Genomic DNA, 18,835 nt, shown 5'->3' on the forward strand with positions numbered 1-18,835 from the left:
TATAAAACCAAAGTAATTTTTATACTTTTAATGTTCACGGAATATTTGAGGATTTAAATAATTATGTACAAAAAGGACAGTGTATATAATATTGTCTTTGGGAATTTACCCAGTAAACCAGATTTCAAAATGAGTCATACATGGCAATCCCATTCCAAATATTTGAGTCATGATTAGAAACCACCTGTAAAAAGTGTGTACTTTAAAGAAGAACTAATACCAATCCTCGTCAAGTTATCCCATGATATAGAAAAGGAGAGAACACTGCCAAAGCAATTCTACGAAGCCAGTATCATCCTGGTACCAAAACCAGTCAAAGACAACCAAGGAAAAAAAACTTCAGACCAAAATCCTAGATGAATATAGATGCCAAAATTCTTAATAAAATATTGGCACCATGCTATAAAAAAACACATTAAAAAGACAGTGTACTGTAACCACGTGGGATTCATCCCTGGGACAAAAGACTAGTTCATTTATTGATACAGAAATCAATAAATGTAATTCACCACATAAATACACTAAAAGACAAGAATCACATGATTTTCTCAATAGATGCAGAGAAAGTATTGGACAAAGTACAGTACCAATTCATGTTTAAAGCACTAGAAAAACTAGGGATTGAAGAAACTTACTTCAACACAATAAAGGCTATATACAACAAACCCAAGGCCAACAATATTTTCAAGGGAGAACAAAATGAAAGTATTTCTTTTAAAATAGGAAGAAGACAAGGACGCCCACTTTCACCACTCCAATTGAACACAGTCCTTGAAACTCTAGCCACAACAATTAGTTAAGAGAAAGAAATTAAAAGAATACAATTGGAAAAGAAGAACTTAAATTACCTTTGTTTGATGATGACATGATCCTAAAAGACTTCAAAAATAAACTTTAGACTTCCAGAGCTTAAAATGATTTCAACAAAATAGCATGATACAAAATCAACACCCCTAAATAAATTGCATTCCTATACTCCAATGAAGAATCTGCTGAAAAAGAAATTAGGAAAAGTATCCCACTAACAATAGCATCAAAATAAAGTAAATAAAACATACTTGGGAATTAATCTAACAAAAGAGGTGAAGGACCTCTATGATGAAAACTACAAGACACTAAGAATTGAAAAAGACCTTGGAAGATGGAAAGACCTCCCGTGTTCTTGGATAGGCAGATTTAATATTGTTTAAATGACTATACTACCAAGAGTGCTATGCATATTGAATGCAATTCCCATCAAAATTTTAATGACATTCTTTATAGAAATAGAAAAAACAGTTAAGAAATTCATTTGAGAAAAAAAAATAGAGACCCAGGATAGCCAAAGCAAGAGCCATCATAGTGGCAGATCTCAAATTATACTACAGAACTATAGTAACAAAAACAGCATGGTATTGGCACCAAAATTGACACGAAGATTAAAGTTATAAAATAGAGAAGACACAGAGACAAACCCACATAAATATAGGTATATTTACTAGACAAAATACCAAAAACACATTGGAAAAAAAAAGATAGTTCTTTAAACAAATTGTGCTGGTTAAACCAGAAACCCATTGTAGTAGAATGAAACTTAACCCCTTTCTCTCACCCTGCACAAAACTCAGGCAAAGTGGGTCAAAAGCCTAGGAATTAGACCAGAACCCCTGCAACTGCTAAAGGAAAATGTAGGCCCAACATTCCAACATGTTGGCTCAGGAACTGACTTCCTTAACAAGATTCCTAAAGCTCAAAAAGTAAAATCGAGAGTAAGTGGGATGGCATCAAATTCAAAAGCTTCTTCACAGCAAAGGAAACAATTAAGAGCATGAAGAGAGAGCCCACAGAATGGGAGAAAATCATTGCCACCTGCACCTCAGATAGGATGTTAATTTCCAGTATATACAAAGACCCCAAAAATAACACCAAAAGCAAACAACCCAATAACTAAATGGCAAAGAAACTAAACAGACACTTCTCAAAAACAACAACAACAACAACAAAAAAAAAAACAAAACAAAGAAAAAGTCAACAAATTCAGTTGGGGATATGGCTCAAGCAGTAACACGCTTGCCTGGCATGCACGGGGCGCTGGATTCGATCCTCAGCACCACATAAAAATAAAATAAATATGTTGTGTCCACCAAAAATGAAAAAAATAAATATTAAAAAATTCTCTCTCTCTTAAATAAAAAAGTCAACAGATATATGAAAAAATGTCCAATGCCTTTAACAATTAGAGAAAGGCAAATTAAAACTACACTGAAATTCTATCTCACTTCAGTCAGAATGGCAATTATTAACATTACAAGTAACAATAAATGTTGTCGAGGATGTGAAGAAAGGGTTTCACTCATATTTTGTTAGTTGAACTGCAAATTGATACAACCACTCTGAAAAGTAGTATGGAGATTCCTCAAAACATGAGAAATGCAACCATCATTTGACCCAGTTATCTGACTCCTTGGTGTATATCCAAAGGAGTTAAAATCACTATACTACAGTGATGCAGTCACATTAATGTTTATAGCAGCACTGTTCAAAATAACCAAACTATGGAGCCAAACTAGATGTCTTTCAATAGATGAATGGATTAAAAATGTGGTATATATACACAGTGGTGTATTGCTCAGCCATAAATAAGACTTTTTACATACATTTGCAAATAAATGGATGGAACTAAAGAATATCATACTAAGTAAAATAAGCCCGTTGCAAAAAACCAAAGGTCATATGTCTTCTCTGATATGTGAAAATTTTAAAATAAGGAGGTGGAGGGATAAAAAAGAGAATAGAAGAAAAATCAATGCAGTACAGAAAGGAGAATGAAGAAAAAGGAGGAGGAATGGGATAGGGAAAGACAGTGAAATGAATATTATTGGACTTTCCTATGTACATAAAAGAAAATGCTACAGTGAATCTCACTATCATCACATACATCCACAAGACAGTAATTAAAAACTATATGTATATATATATATTTGTAATTTTATTTATATATATATATATAATTTTATATATCTTTTAATATATACATACACAGAGAGATATATACATACATATATATACATACACAGAGAGAGAGAGAGATCAGTAGAGTAGAGGGAAGGGAATGGGAGGGAGGAGGAGAGGGAAAGGGAAAGTACTGGGGACTGAATTAGAACAAATTATATTCCATGCTTTCACAATTATGTCAAAATGAATTCTATTGTCATGTATAACTAAAAAGAACCAATTTAAAAATACTATGGTGGGGCTGGGGTTGTGGCTCAAGAGGTGGAGTGCTCACCTAGCATGCATGAGGCACTAGGTTCGATCCTCAGCACCACATAAAAATAAAATGAAGATATTATGTCCACCTATAACTAAAACATAAATATTTTAAAAAAATACTATGGTAGTTTTCATCTGAGACTGGCGTGAGTTAGAAAGATGCTTGCTGAGAAAGTCAATTTCCTACTGTGTTCCTCAGTTAAATCACTTATTGTATTTTTCTTAAGCTGGTATATGAGGTTTTGTTCTCTGCCTTACACAAGTGTGATTCTGATAGGTGAAAGATTGTTTGCAACCACATTCTTTGTGCAGGGTCACCATACTTTTGTTAGGCTTTTAATCCTAACCAACATTCCAGGTGGGCTGAACCACTTTAGTTTTTGCACAATAAAGGAGATTTATTGAAATTTGACTAAAAAAACCCAACAAACAAATGAACAACAACAAAAAGAAAACAGGCACAATTCTGATTACACATTTATTAATATTTTAAAATCCTTAACGTTGGAGACAAAATTTCTTCTAAGGACAATAGCTCTTTTTCTCATTGTTGAATTTTTCAAAGATAGTCCTCTTGACTCATTTATGATTGATCTTGTTTTACTACTAATTTGAAATGTAGGCATTTCAGAATGAGATATATAGAATATTATTACAATCTACAAATTTGTTAGCAATTTACTGAATCAGAACATTTTAAGGTCTAAAAATTTCAAATAGTTTCTGAGAAATTTTTATTGTAATCTACATATTTGTTAGCAACTTTACTAAATCAGAACATTTTAAGCTCTAACAATTCAAATACTAACTTTAATACCCATGCATTAACCTTAGGAACAATTTGCAAGATAGGGAAATTTCTATTTTCAATTACCCTGATACTTTATCAACAGGCAAAGTCCTAGATTACACTAGAAATATTTCTTCTCTACAGAAAAAGGGTGGTTCTGGGCACCTCCTGGTTACTTCTTCTTTCCTTTCTTCCTCTTTGCGTCAGGAGCTGGGGTCTTCTTCTCTGACTCTGCCCGCATTGCTGCCTCCTGAGCAGCCAAAGCTTCCAATCTTAGGCGCTCAGCTTCCAGCAACTTGTTTCTGTACTCCTCCCGGATGGTGAAGATCTTCTGTCTGGCTTCATCTAAGGAGTCCTGTTCCAAAACAAGGCCTCAAACAAATCAGTGTCACTTATAAAGGTTCATTGTCAAAGTGGGGGAGAGGAGTATAACACCTTTATCCTTCCTTATGCCAACAGAAGGTTGAGGAAAATTATTGAAGATGAAAATCATGGTTTCAAGGTTTATCAATAAACAAACATGAGACAGCAATATAAGATTTTAACAAAATAATAAATAAAAGCTGTGGTAGGAGAAAAATAAAGAGAAAGATAAAGAAAGAAAGTATATAGGGATTTTTAGTAAAGAAACCATGTGCTTTAAATGAGTCCAGGTAATATCTATATAAACCAGCCCAGTGTTGCTCATAGAGTGACTGTGCTCAGTAGATGGCTAATTCCCCACATGTATTCTAGCTCTCACAACATATATCTGAGCTGTATTTGAAGAACTTCCAAATAATACCACAGTTTGTTTTCTTTGTTGGCTTTTACTCACATCATTCTACAAAACTGCATTTCTCAAGGTCACTGATCACCAACAGGCGGCTAAATGCAGGAGTGGTTATTTTTGCTTTTGTTCATATTTAACCACACGCCGTCCTCCCAGATGAACTGATTGCCCTTTTCTTTCAGGACATTACACTTCACCTTTCTTCTGTCTTACGAGCTGCTTTTGCTGATTTCTCCTTGATCTCTTAGTGAGGAAGTGGTCATGCTGTAAGAATAATGACTAATGATCTGATACTAGCCTCAAGAGAACCTTCTAGAGATTCCTGCTCTTTTCTTCATTCTGAATTGTTCAAGAAATTTTCCATGTTTCTGCAACGGGTACAATTTTGTCAAGATATGGGGACCAATTGCTTGTCAGAACAGACTTCCTAAAGCATCTGATGAAAGTACTGCCTCTACCATCCATCATAAAATTGGATTCCCTAAGCCAATGCCCAAGGACAAGATGATAGCTTTGACATATGATATACAGAGAGAGCAAAAATGGGGGTGGGGAGACATAGTAAGGTTTTGTATAAAGTGAATTTAATCTGTGTCAGTATTCTCTTGAGAATTGGCATGTTTTCTCCTGTTTGATAAGAAATATGTTACTATCATGTTTCTCTTAAAATGGCTCCACTCAAAACTAGGGTGTTTAATTTGCACCTTACACTTTAATGAATGGGGTCCGAATTCAAAGTTGTCCCAGTTAATATGCAAATTTTGAGAATGCTAATTTTGAAAGGGTACCTAGTGAGGTCCCTTTAATTAAGAGGTAATAGATAAGATAGATCATAAAATGAAGACGTAAACCATTTGGCTCTCTGGGGAAAAGTCCTTCTAGGGAGAAGTAGTTAAGTTCAAAGGCCCAGAGGGGTTGTTCGTGGGAAGCTAAATTCAGTATGGTAAGAGCAGAAAGATAAGAGGGACCTGGGCTATGGTATGTGGAGCTCTAGGGGGTCATAAGTCTGTGTTTTGCCTACCTCTATTTTAAAAATACTTTGCCAACACCATCCAGTTTTCTTCCAGGTACTGGGTACAGTAAGAACAGCAGCCGATTTGGATTCCAGAGAGATTAATCAAGGTCCTGACCCAGTGATTGTCTGGAGTCGGGGGCCTTGGTTAATCTCTTGGAATCCAAATCGGCTGCTGTTCTTCCTGTGGAAACACACAAAAAGACCCCCGACTCCAGACAACTAGACAAACTCCAGACAAACTATGCCTTGTCCCTGTGGATTGTATGGGATTCCTGTTATATGAGTAATGCCAAATGATGGGCAAAATTGTTTAAAAGAGGTAGAAGTATAACCAGGGACATTATCTGTTTTTAACTGTTTTGGAATGCCCACAGTGGCAAAATTTTGTAAGCAATGAGATATAACATCTTTAGTTTTTACAACAAGGCCACCTCCATATGCTGGGAGGCCCCCCAACCCCCACAGTTGATAGTTGGGATCCTGAGACAGGATCTCAAGTATTAACATGCTCTGTATTTGAGGTAGGAGGGCAGCGAATTTACCATGGTTTAAATTTCAAAACAGTGAAGCAGCTAAAAGAGGCTGTAACAACCTATGGTCCTCAAGCACCCTTCACTGTAAGCTTGGTCGAATCCATTACCAACTTAAACATGATGCCAGCAGATTGGGCTAATATGTGTAAAGCTATGCTAAATGGAGGACAATACCTGTTACAGAAGGTTGCCAATGAGGAGTTTTGCAAGGAGACGGCTAGGCGAAATGCAGCAGCTGGTTATCCTCAGAAAAATCTAGATATGTTGTTAGGAAAGGGACCTTATGAGGATCAGCAGCAACAAATTGCATATGATCCTGGTGTATATTTACAAATTGCTGTAGATGCAGTTAAGGCATGGAAGACTTTACAAGGACATGAAGGTTTACAAGGTCAATTATCTAAGATAATACAAGGAGCTAATGAACCTTACGCTGAATTTGTAGATAGGCTTATTCAAACAGCTACCAGAATTTTTGGGAATACAGAACAAGCAATGCCATTAATAAAACAACTGGCTTATGACCAAGTGAATCCTTGGTGCAGAGTTATCATTAGACCATGGAAACATGAAGATTTAAACACATATATTAAATTATGTAGAGACATTAATGAACAAGAGCAAGTCATGGCAGCTGCAGTAAAACAGGCTTTAGATGCCAGAGACATTAATGAACAAGGGCAAATTGTGGCAGCTGCAGTAAAACAAGCTTTATATGCCAGGCCAAGAACATGCTACAATTGTCAACAAACAGGACATTTTAAAAGGAATTGCCCCATAGGAGGAGGGTTTAACAAAACTAGGTATCAAAGGAGTAGAATACCGGGTATTTGCCCACGATGCCGTAGAGGAAGACATTGGACTAATGAATGCTGTTCTCAAACCACCATAGAGGGTACTCCATTATATTGGACTAATGAATGCCGTTCTCAAACCACCATAGAGGGTACTCCATTATCAAAAAAAGAACAAGGACAAGGTGTTATCCACAATATCGTGGACAAAGGCATCGGGCTCTATTGCCAAAAAATGGACAGGGGGCCCCAATGCTCCAGGGCCCCAAACCACAAATATACTGAGCACTGGAGGAACCCAGCAACCCCATCAGGGTAGTGCCCAGGACACATTGTCCATCATAACCCTCATCAGACAAACCAGAGGGAACGCAGGATTGGACATCTGCACCTCCGCCAGATCAGTACTAACTCCAGAGATGGGAGTTCAAATCATTCCCACAGGAGTAAAAGGACCTCTTCTCAAAGGAACAGTAGACTTATTATTGGGATGCAGCTCTTCTACTCTGAAAGGACTTATCATAAGTCCTGGGGTAATTGATCCCGATTATGAAGGTGAAATAAAAATTATAGCCAGTTTTCCAAAGGGTATATCAGTAATTTCACCAGGAGATAGAATAGTACAGTTACTAATAATACCAAGCCTACATGATAAATTTTCCAGTCGTGCTGTAGAAAGAGGTTCCAAGGGATTAGGCTCCACAGGTGTAGATTGGGCTATGCTTTCTTTAAATTTAGATTCTCGCCCAATGCTAAAACTAAATATTCAAGGACATGAATTTAATGGGCTACTGGATACAGGTGCAGACCTTAGCATCATCTCTCTTCAAGAATGGCCAAAACATTGGCCATTACAACAAGCCACTCAAATGCTTCGAGGCCTAGGAGTGGCGACTAATCCCCATAGAAGCGCAATGGTATTAGTTTGGAAGGATCCTGAAGGATGTGAAAGAACTATACAGCCATATGTATTGGATCATCTTCCTGGACATTTATGGGGACGAGGGTCCTAGATCAATTAGGCTTGACATTAACAAATTACATCAATCAAAATGCACCCACTATTATGGCTAGACAAGGTTTTAGGAAAGGAAAAAAATTAGAAAAACAAGAAAAAGGTATAGTAGCACCAATACAAATAGATCAAGGAACAGACAGACATGGGTTGGATTTTCACAAAGGGCCACTGAGACAATAAAAATTACATGGAAATCAGAAAGACCAGTATGGGTTCCTCAATGGCCCCTGACTAAAGAAAAGATACAAGCAGCCCATAATCTGGTCAAACAACAATTAGCGGAAGGACATATACAACCTTCTGTATCTCCCCATAATACTCCCATTTTTGTCATCAAAAAGAAATCTGGTAAATGGAGATTATTGCAAGATTTAAGAGCCATTAATAATGAGATGGTTATTATGGGACCTGCTCAATCCGGGATTCCTCAATTGTCTGCTTTGCCAAAAACTTGGTATGTTTTAGTTATAGATATTAAAGATTGGTTTTTTTCAATTCCAACTCATCCTGAGGATAGTCCACTTTTGCATTTACTATCCATGCACTAAATCATGAAGGTCCTGATCAGAGATATGAATGGAAAGTACTCCCTCAAGGGATGGCTAACAGTCAAATTTATGTTAACAAAGTAATCCAGCCACTTAGAAATCAAAATCCTGAACTACAAATATTTCACTATATGGAATATGTATTATTAGCACACAAAGATAAAAACACATTGCTAGAAAGTTATGCCACACTTACAAACTTATTAAAAATTATGATCTAGAGATAGCAATAGATAAAGTTCAATTAAATTTTCCAATTAATTATTTAGGAGTTCTATTATCCTCAACCATGGTCCATCTACCAAAAATTCAAATACGCGTAGATCAACTCAAATCACTTAATGACTTTCAAAAGTTATTAGGAGACATAAATTGGATAAGGCCTTATCTAGGTATACCAACAGGAGAGTTAGGACCTTTATTTGATATCCTAAAAAGTCCATCAGATCCAAATTTACCCCAAATGTTAACACCTGAAGCAAGAAAGGCAATAAAAATCATTGAAACATATATGGAAAATATGCATTTGGATAGAATTGATATAAGTTTGCCTTTATTATTTATTGTAGTACCAACAAAAAATATTCCTACAGGAGTATTTTGGCAAGAAGGTCCATTATTATGGATACATTTGTCTTATTCTCCTAACACTATTCTTACTAGGTATCCTGAGGCTATAGGACAATTAATACTCAAAGGAATAAAAGCAGCAAAGGGAGTGTTTGAAATTTCTCCCAATAAAATTATTACTCCATATACTATGAATCAAATTGATGAGTTAGCTAATGAGTTAAATACTTGGGCAATAATCATGTGCATAATCTAATGTTTCATTTGATAGCCACTTACCATCTAATCCTTTATTGTCTTTTTGGTCATCACATCCTGTAATTTTTCAAAAAATGACAAGAAAAACACCTATCATGAATGCTCCAAATATATTCACTGATGGGTCAAATAATGGTACAGCAGCAATAGTTACACCTGATCAAACTTTTACATTTTTAGTACCCAAACAATCAGCTCAAAAGGTAGAGCTTAATGCAGTATTACAAGCTTTTGTGATGTTTAAAGATTCTGTATTTAATTTATTTTCTGATAGCCAGTATATAGTTAATGCTATAGTATCCCTTGAAGATGCTGGTAGGATTTCCCCTTCCTCTACTGTTTTCTCTTTGCTTTCCACTATACAAAAAGTCTAATCTGGGATAGAAAAGATCCATTCTTTATAGGACATATCAGGGCACATACAGGATTGCCTGGAGCCCTTAGTATGGGCAATGATTTAGCAGATAAAACTACACATGACATACATATTTTCTCTACACTAGAAGAAGCTGTAAATTTTCATAAAAGGTTCCATGTCAATGCTAATACTTTACAAAAGCGTTTTAAAATAACTAAGGAACAAGCTAGACAAATAATAAAACAATGTCAAAATTGTGTGACCTTTTTACCACAAGTTAATCTTGAAGTCAATCCTAGAGGATTGATACCTAACCATATTTGGCAGATGGATGTCACACACTTGCCAGAATTTGGAAAATTAAAATATTTGCATGTTACAGTTGATACTTCTGGATTTTTGATGGGCTCCCTTAATGCCGGAGAAAAAAACTAAAGATGTTATATCTCATTGCTTACAAAATTTTGCCACTGTGGGCGTTCCAAAACAGTTAAAAACAGATAATGCCCCTGGTTATACTTCTACCTCTTTTAAACAATTTTGCTTATTATTTGGCATTACTCATATAACAGGAATCCCATACAATCCACAGGGACAAGGCATAGTTGAAAGAGCTCATCAAACTATTAAAATGTACTTATTAAAGCAAAAAGACGGAATTGGGAAGGGGTATATATTCCCCAAAGATAAACTTAAAATAACCCTTTTTACTCTAAACTTTTAAAATTTGGATTCATCAGGACTTAGTGCTGCAGAAAGGCATATGTGTCCAAAAAATGTACATAAGCCCAAGGTACTTTGGAAAGATATTCTAACAGGACAATGGAAAGGTCCTGACCCAGTAATTGTCTGGAGTCGGGGGTCTGTTTGTGTGTTTCCACAGGAAGAACAGCAGCTGATTTGGATTCCAGAGAGATTAACCAAGGTCCTGACCCAGTGATTGTCTGGAGTCGGGGGCCTGTTTGTGTGTTTCCACAGGGAGAACAGCAGCCGATTTGGATTCCAGAGAGATTAACTAAAGCGATTTCTACAGACCAAAAAGAAGATGATTTGGCTCAAATTCATAACAGCTGATATCCAAAATTCCAGTTTGGCTATTCTTACATCTGCAACAGAACCAGGATGCTTTTTTCAATAACTATTTTATTATTGCCCTTTCCCATATCATGAAGTTCTATTTTGTTTTTTGAGCTCATACAGACCTAGGTTAATATTTTGCTGATTAGTTCTATTTTTTGACTATACAGTTTTTAAATATTGCAATGGAGATTTCACCTGTAAAAAGTTATAAGGCCTTTACTATTATGTTATGTGTTGTATGTATTATATTATGTGTGCACACCTCTGTTTTGTGTTATATGTTTGAATGTATGTATGTCCATATATCATATATGATGAGCGCTCATGAAAAAATGGATCCAAATATTTTTTTTTATTCACGTGATTTAAATGGTTTAATTTAAATTGGGTAAATAACTGTTAAGGATTGTTTTATAATGTAAACAAAAAAGGAGATTAACAGATCTGTTTGTTTACTTTCACCTTTCCTTTTCATTATATTTAATAATTCTCTTCAAGACAATGTAAATTGTTAAGAAAATTGTTTTCTTTTAGTGCCTTCTGGAATGTTACCTAATTTTTTCTTTAGCCATTATTGCCAGAATTCCTATCTTCATCCCAGTGCCAGTGAAGACAAAGATAAAACTAATCTACAGTTTCTGCAATAGCCATCACTGAACTGCTTGCAGAACTTGCCTAGACTATGTGTCACTTGTATGCATTGTGAACTCACTTGTATGCATTGTGAACTATCTGTTGGTGCAGCGACTTGTGGTAGTGATGGGATATTTTTGCTGATGATGTCATCGGTGGTACAATTTTTCCAACCAGAGCCGTCAGTTGGCTTGGTGTATCTTCCTCCCTTCTGCTTGTCATGACAAAGACCTCTCCACAGGTGTGGCTGTATACTGGACTGGTAGTCAATGACGGGTAAGATCCAATTACAGTGGTACCAACCTAAGACAGGAGGCTGATGCCCTGAGGTCAGCTCATCCGAAGACAGGTAAGGACCATATGTAGTATTGGACAACCTAAGGCAGGCACGGTCCCTAAGCCACATGCTTGTTGTTTAAACAGAGAGGGGGAGATGTTGAGAGCCACAGCCAAAGGGGCCCCAGCAAACTTCTAGCTGCCAGCAAACTTCTAGCTGCCCGCTGATGATTGGCTCACAGCAGCCCCAGCAACATCTAGCTGATTGGCTCCTCTGCGGTGATGTTCATTGGGCTGTTTCCCTGCCCGTTCAGACCACGGAGCTGCTCATTGGGGGACTTCTTTGGCTTTGCCCACGTGACCCAGCCAATCGGCCTCAAGAGCAGGAGGATATTGGGAGGTGGTGAGGCTTGTGTTGGTGTGAGAGGCTTGTGGGAAGCCGGTGGTGGCAGTTGGGCTCTGAGGGTTTTTTCCTCAGGAGCTGTTTTGTTTGGCCTGTGTGGTTCTAAAAATAAAGTTAGTTTCTTTTGACAAGTGGCTCCTGAATTGTGCCTAGCCAGACTGCGGCAGGTAGTATTGACCTCTGTACTGATTTTCTACAGCTGCTATAACAAAGTACCACAAGGTGAATAGCTTGAACAACAGAAACTTAGCTTGAACAACAGAAACTTAGTGTCTCACAGTTCTTGATACTAGAATTTCAAAATCCAGCTACCATTAGGATTGGTTCCTTCTTTGAAGCTGTGTACCACAATGGGACTTCCTTTAATTAATAAAATGTGAATGGAAATAACGTGTCATTTCTGTGGAGCAATAGTAACACCTGATGTGCACTTTTATTGTTTTATGCCAGGGTTGGTAAACTAAAGTTCTGGAGAACAAACAGAATAAAATTTGTTTTTCTATGTAAAATTGCTTTTATTTATAGGTGATCCCATTCGTTTAAGTATTACCTTTGATTTATTAAAAAATGTTTACTGTCTGGGTCTTTACAGGGAATGTGTTTACCAAATCCTGTGTTAAACCACTGACATGTTGAGGGTTTTGTTACCATAGGTAACAGATTATCAGATAATCAATTGATTATGATATACAATGGATCAGCAACTGCTGATCATAGAACACATCCTAGAGATGGCAAAGATGAAGTAGGGCCACCAGATAGGGGACAGTAGCAGACTCTGAATGGATAGCAATGATGGTTTGGACTAGGGTGATGGGGACAGACACAGTGAGAAGGGGTCAGAATTCCTTCTATTCAGTTATTGTATGATTCTTTGTGTGTGTGTGTGTGTGTGTGTGTGTGTGTGTGTGTGTGGTGCTGGGGATTGAACCCAGGGCTTTGTGCATGCAAGACAAGCATTCAACAAACTGAGTTACATCCCCAGCCCAGTTATTATGTGATTCTGATTGCTTTTGAATATTACAAAAGGAAGGTCAGCTGGGATCCATGCGTGCACAGGCTTATGACCCCTAGCACTCCACATAACCATAGGACCACTTACCTCTTATCTGTTTCCCCCACCTCTCTGCTCACTTCGCCCTTCTGCTTTTAACATACTGAATTCAGCTCCCCATGAAACTCACCCTCATTTCTCCGTACATGTCCAGGACTTCATCCTTTAACTTAGTCCGCTCTTCCTGATCTACGTCTCTAATACTAAGCATTCTGTTCCTGTATTGCCGAAACTGATGAATTTCTTCTGCCTTTTGCATTGTTTGCAGCCGATTCAGCTCCTCTGTTTGCAGCACAGCCTCATCATTTGTTTTCCTTGATGTAAAATCAACAAAACAAATCCATGTCTTTCGGGCACTGTAGAAGACACTTAACTTTAAACTCAAAAATAAGTTAAAATTGTGTCAAGAATGTGGTGGTCTGAATCAAATCAAACATTAGGGATAGAAAAAAATAAACTATTAATTTTTAAATGCTCCATTTACTGAAGCACTGATATTTCAGGAAAATATTTTGGAAAATGTCAGTAAATTTGGATACATCATTTGATGTGTGATTGTGGAACTGTTTAAAACTACATGAATATTTTGTAGATTTTCCCTCTTTTGAGCTTATGTAGTTAAATAATTTTAATATTTCCAAATTTACAAATATACATGAGTTACTGTCTCTCCATTAATCTGATTGTCTGGTTCTTAAGAAAACCAAATCTGTAATTGAATAATAGTGGCAGGTATGATGGGAATTTTCTGTAGCTCAATTTGACTTAATCTGGCCTCAAATTAAAGTTTTTACAAAAAAGCATTTAAATGCATTAGTGATTGAATTCGTAAAATGATTGCCAAAGTTGATATGAAAAACCACATAGTTCTAAAAATTTTTTAAAAATTACTAAAAACATTTAATTTCAAAATTTCAGTTGCTTAACAACTGTCCATTGGCAATGTATCCAAAATTCTATAACAAAGTTGTCTGCATTAATAATGTTTATTAAAACTTACCGTACATATTGACTTAAGTCCACATATTCTAGTGCTTTTTGAATGAGTTCTGGAGATATTTCCAAAATTGTTGGGGATCTTGACTGTTGCCCTGCTTAAAAAATAAGACCTAGGTTTGTTTTTTTGTCTTTTGGGAGTTTTTTGAAGGAGGAATTAAACCCAGGGGTTCTTAACCACTGAGCCACATTCCTAGCCCTTTTTTATTTTTTGACCTTTTTAATTTTTAAATTTGTTTTAATTAGTTATACATGACAGTAGAATGCATTTATGCACTTTGATATATCATACATAGATGGGATATAATTTCTCATTTTTCTGAGTGTACATGTTGTATAATCATATTGGTTATTTTTATTTTTTATTTTTAAGGCAGGATCTCACTAACTCACTTGGAGCCCTTCTAAGTTGCTAAGGATAAGCCTCTACCTTGTGATCCTCTTGCCTAAGCCTCCCAAGCTGCTGAGTTTACAGGCATGTGCCACTGCACCTGACAAGACCTAGGTTTTCAATAACTCAAAAAGAACTAAATCATTGCTATCTCTCAATTTAATTAAAATAATATTTTCTGTTAAAAAATAGACACCAATTTGACTTGACATTTATTATGGTTTTATCAAAAATATGCATAATGATATTTTATATTTATCCCCAGTATTGAAATAAAGGAGATAAGAAGATTAATGTACTCCATTAGAAGAGTAACACATGTATTCTAATTGCATTTAAATGAAAGAAGAGACCATAAGCCTTACTTTAAGTTACAGAATGACCCAAACTTTAAAGAGCTTAAGCAATGTGTGAAAACTATACCAAGCACTATGGGAGTTGAGATATAAATGTTTAAGACATTATCCAGCCTTCTAGAAACTTACCATAAATAATACATAAAAGATAAATACTGAAAATTAACAGCAGCTAAAATTTTACTACAGTAGACCCATGGATTTAAGGCTTTAGATTCTGTAGGTACTACTCTTCTCCAGACCATTAAATCTTATAAAAAAAACTTTTGTTTTTATAAAACAAAATTTGCATACAATAACATTAACCCATTTTAAGGAGATAATTCAATCCATTTTGAGTACCTAGTTGTATGACCAAAAGGCAGTTTTTAAACATTTCCATGATTCTAATGAGATCTCTTGTGCCCTTTTGCATTCAGCCTCAACTTTCATCATTAGCTCCAGGCAACCATGAATTTTCCTTTGTCTCTATATTGGTAGCTTTTATTGAACAGTATCTCCCAAAGTTCATAGTTTGCATTAGGATTCATTTCTGATTTTGTATATTGTATAGATTTGGATAATTGTATTGTGACATGTATTCACCATCACAGTTTTATACAAAGTAGTTTCTCTTCCTGCAAAATCCTCCATGCTCCACCTGTTCTTTCACTACACCCCTAACCCTGGCACCCACTGCTTTTATTTTCCCTCCTTTTATTGTTTTGCGTTTTGCAGAAGACCATGTAGTTGCAATTGGACAGTGTTTATAGTCTTTTTAGATTGGCTTCTTTCGCTTAGTAATATATCACTAAGTTTCCTCCATCTCTTTTTCAGTTAGTTAGACAGACCGTTTCTTTTTGTGGCTGAATAAGACTCCATTTCCTTGACGAACCATAGTTCATCAATCTCCCTATGGAGATCATCTTGGTTGCTTCCAAATTGTGGATCTTATGAATAAAGCTGCAGGGTAAACAACCATATGTAGGGTTTTTTTTTGTTTTTGTTTTGTTTTGTTTTGTTTTTGTGAATACATTTTCAGCTCCTTTGGGTGGATACCAAGGAATGCAACTGCTGTATGGTATGGTAAGAATGTTTAGTTTTGTAAGAAACCACCACAAACTGTCTTCCAAAGTGGTTTTGACATTTTTTTTTTATCCTACCAGCAATAAATGAGAGTTCCTATTGCTCCAAATCCTCACTAGTACTTGGCATTATTAGTGTTCTAGATTTTGGTCATTCTAATAGGTATGTGGAAGTACTTCCTTCATTTACATAATGACCTAAGTAGAGCATCTTTTCATCTGGTTTTTTTTTTTTTTTTTTTTTTTGCCATCTTCTTTAGTGAGGTGTCTCATCTGTTAAGGTCTTTGGCTCATGTTGAAGTCCTGTTGTTTGTTTTGTTACTGTTGATTTTTAAGGATTCTATGTATATTTTATTAAGTAGTCTTTCATCAGATATATCTTTTGCAAATATTTTCTCTAAGTCTGTGACTTATTTTTGAATTCTCTCCATAGAGTTTCTTGTAGAGCTGAAGTTTTTAATTTTAAGAAGTTCACCTTATCAATTTTTTCATAAATTGTGCCTCTGTTATCACCAAACACCAGGCCATTTAGATTTTCTTCTATGTTATCTCCTAGGAGTTTTACGTTTTACGTTTAGATCTGTGATCCATGTTGTGTTAATTTCTGTGAAGGATTATAAAATCTTTTTCTAGGACTCATTCTTTGGCAAATGGATATGGAGTTGTTCCAGCACCATTTACTGAAAAGACTCTCTTTTCACCATTGCCTTTGTTCTTTTGTCAAAGATCAGCTGACCGTCATCTTAATTCATTTTCCGCTGCTATAACAGAATCCAAATGAATGTGTAATTTAAAAAAATTTAGTTCATTTGGCTCACAGTTCTAGAGTCTGGGAAGCCCAAGAGCATGGCTCCAGCATCTGGCTAGGACCTTTGTGCTGCATCATAACATGGTGGAAGGGCAAGGAGGGACCTGTGAGACAGAGAGAGGAGATTGAGTCAAATTCATACTTTTCCACCAAGAATCTGCTGCTCACATAATAACTGACCCATTTCCACAATAATAATGACATTAATCCATTGATGAGGATGGCACTCTCATGGCCTAATTACTGTCAAAGGCCCACCTTTTAACACTGTTAAAATGATAATCAAATTTCAACAAGAGTTTTAGAGAGGGTATTCACACCACAGCAGTGATATTCACTTGGGCCTCTTTATTCTGTTACATACATCTATTTCTCTGTTCCGTTGCCAGTATCACTCTGTCTCCATTATTGTATCTTCATAGTAAAAGTTGAAGTTGAGAAGTGTCAATTCTCCAACTTTCTCCTTCTTCCATGTAGCAATTGCCTTTTTGAATCTTTTGCCTATCCAAGTAAACATCAGAATCAATTTGTTGATATCCACAAAATAACTTGCTGGGATTTTGATTGGGATTACATTGAATTTATAATTCCATTCAGTCAGAATTGACATCTTGATAATATTGAGTCATTTTATGCATAAGTACAGAATATCACTCCATTTATTTTGTTCTTTGATTTCTTTCATCAGAGTTCTGCAATTTTATTCATACGTATATTTGTACATACCCTGTTAGATTATCATTGTTGAGGGTACTAATGTAAATGGTATTGTGTTTTTAATTTCAAGATTTACCTACTCATTGCTGATATGTAGGTGAGTTACTGATATTTATGTATTAGCAAAGCATATTGAAATCTTGCTATAACCACTTATTAATTCCCTGAGGTTTGTTGTTGCTGCTTCTATTGTAGATTTTTGTCAACTCTTACCAATTTTCTACAAAATCATATCGTTTGTGAATAAAGATACTTTTATTTCTTTTGGACAGCCTGTTTTTTATTTCCTTTTTTTTATTGGAGTGGCTAGGACATATTAATGGGGTACCATGTGATATTTTTATATATGTATATATTGTACAATGTTTAAATAGGGTAAAACATGTCTATTTCCTCAAATATTTGTAATTCTTATGACAAAGCTTTCAATATAGTTTCTTCTTTTTGGATATTACAGTTCCTTATTGTTATCTCTGCTCACCCTACTGTGCTAAACAAATCAAAATGCCTACCTATAACTTGGTACTCATTCTTCCTACCCCCATTCTCCTTAGCCTCTGTTAAGTACCATTCTACTTTCAACTTCCATGAGATCAGCTTTTTAATATTCCTTATATGAGTGAGATCATGCAATATTTGTTTTTCTATTACCAGCTTATTTCACTTTACATAATTTTGAATTCTATCCATGTTGTTGCAAATGATAGTAGTTCATTCATTTTTATGGCTGAACAGCATTCTGTACCAGATTTCCTTTATCTATCCATCAGTTGTTAGACATTTAAATTATTTCCATTTCTTGGATATTATAAAGAGTGTTGTAATAAACATGGAGTGCATATGTCTCTCTGACATTCCAATTGTATTTCCTTTGACTATATGTACATTAATAGGATTGCTGAATCACATGGTGATTTTATATATATATATATATATATATATATATATATATATTTTGAGGACCTCCATAATGTTTTCCATAATGGCTGTATTAATTTACATTTTTACTAACAGAGTACAAGTGTTCCCTTTTTCCATCTCCTCACAAACTCTTTATCATTTTACTTTTTGAAAGAAAACGCTTCTATGGAAGCAAGGTGATATTTCAATGCAGCTTTAATTTGCATTTTCCTGATCATTAGTGATGCT

At 35.7% G+C, this 18,835-nt stretch overlaps 1 protein-coding gene across 1 annotated transcript in view; it reads right to left on the reverse strand.

The window, feature by feature from the left end:
* Nucleotides 1–3,716: 3,716 nt before the first annotated feature.
* Nucleotides 3,717–18,835, reverse strand: part of Adgb (androglobin) — a 172,141-nt gene continuing 157,022 nt past the window's right edge. Inside the window, exons 34-36 of the mRNA XM_078018948.1 lie at nt 14,355–14,448; nt 13,485–13,668; nt 3,717–4,397 (exon numbers count right to left, since the gene is read on the reverse strand). Coding sequence (XP_077875074.1) covers nt 4,215–4,397; nt 13,485–13,668; nt 14,355–14,448 — 461 coding nt within the window. The 3' untranslated portion in view covers nt 3,717–4,214. The remainder of the gene's footprint in view (nt 4,398–13,484; nt 13,669–14,354; nt 14,449–18,835) is intronic.

This window comes from Ictidomys tridecemlineatus, chromosome 8 (genome assembly GCF_052094955.1).
Source record: "Ictidomys tridecemlineatus isolate mIctTri1 chromosome 8, mIctTri1.hap1, whole genome shotgun sequence".
NCBI classification, from domain to species: Eukaryota; Metazoa; Chordata; class Mammalia; order Rodentia; family Sciuridae; genus Ictidomys; species Ictidomys tridecemlineatus.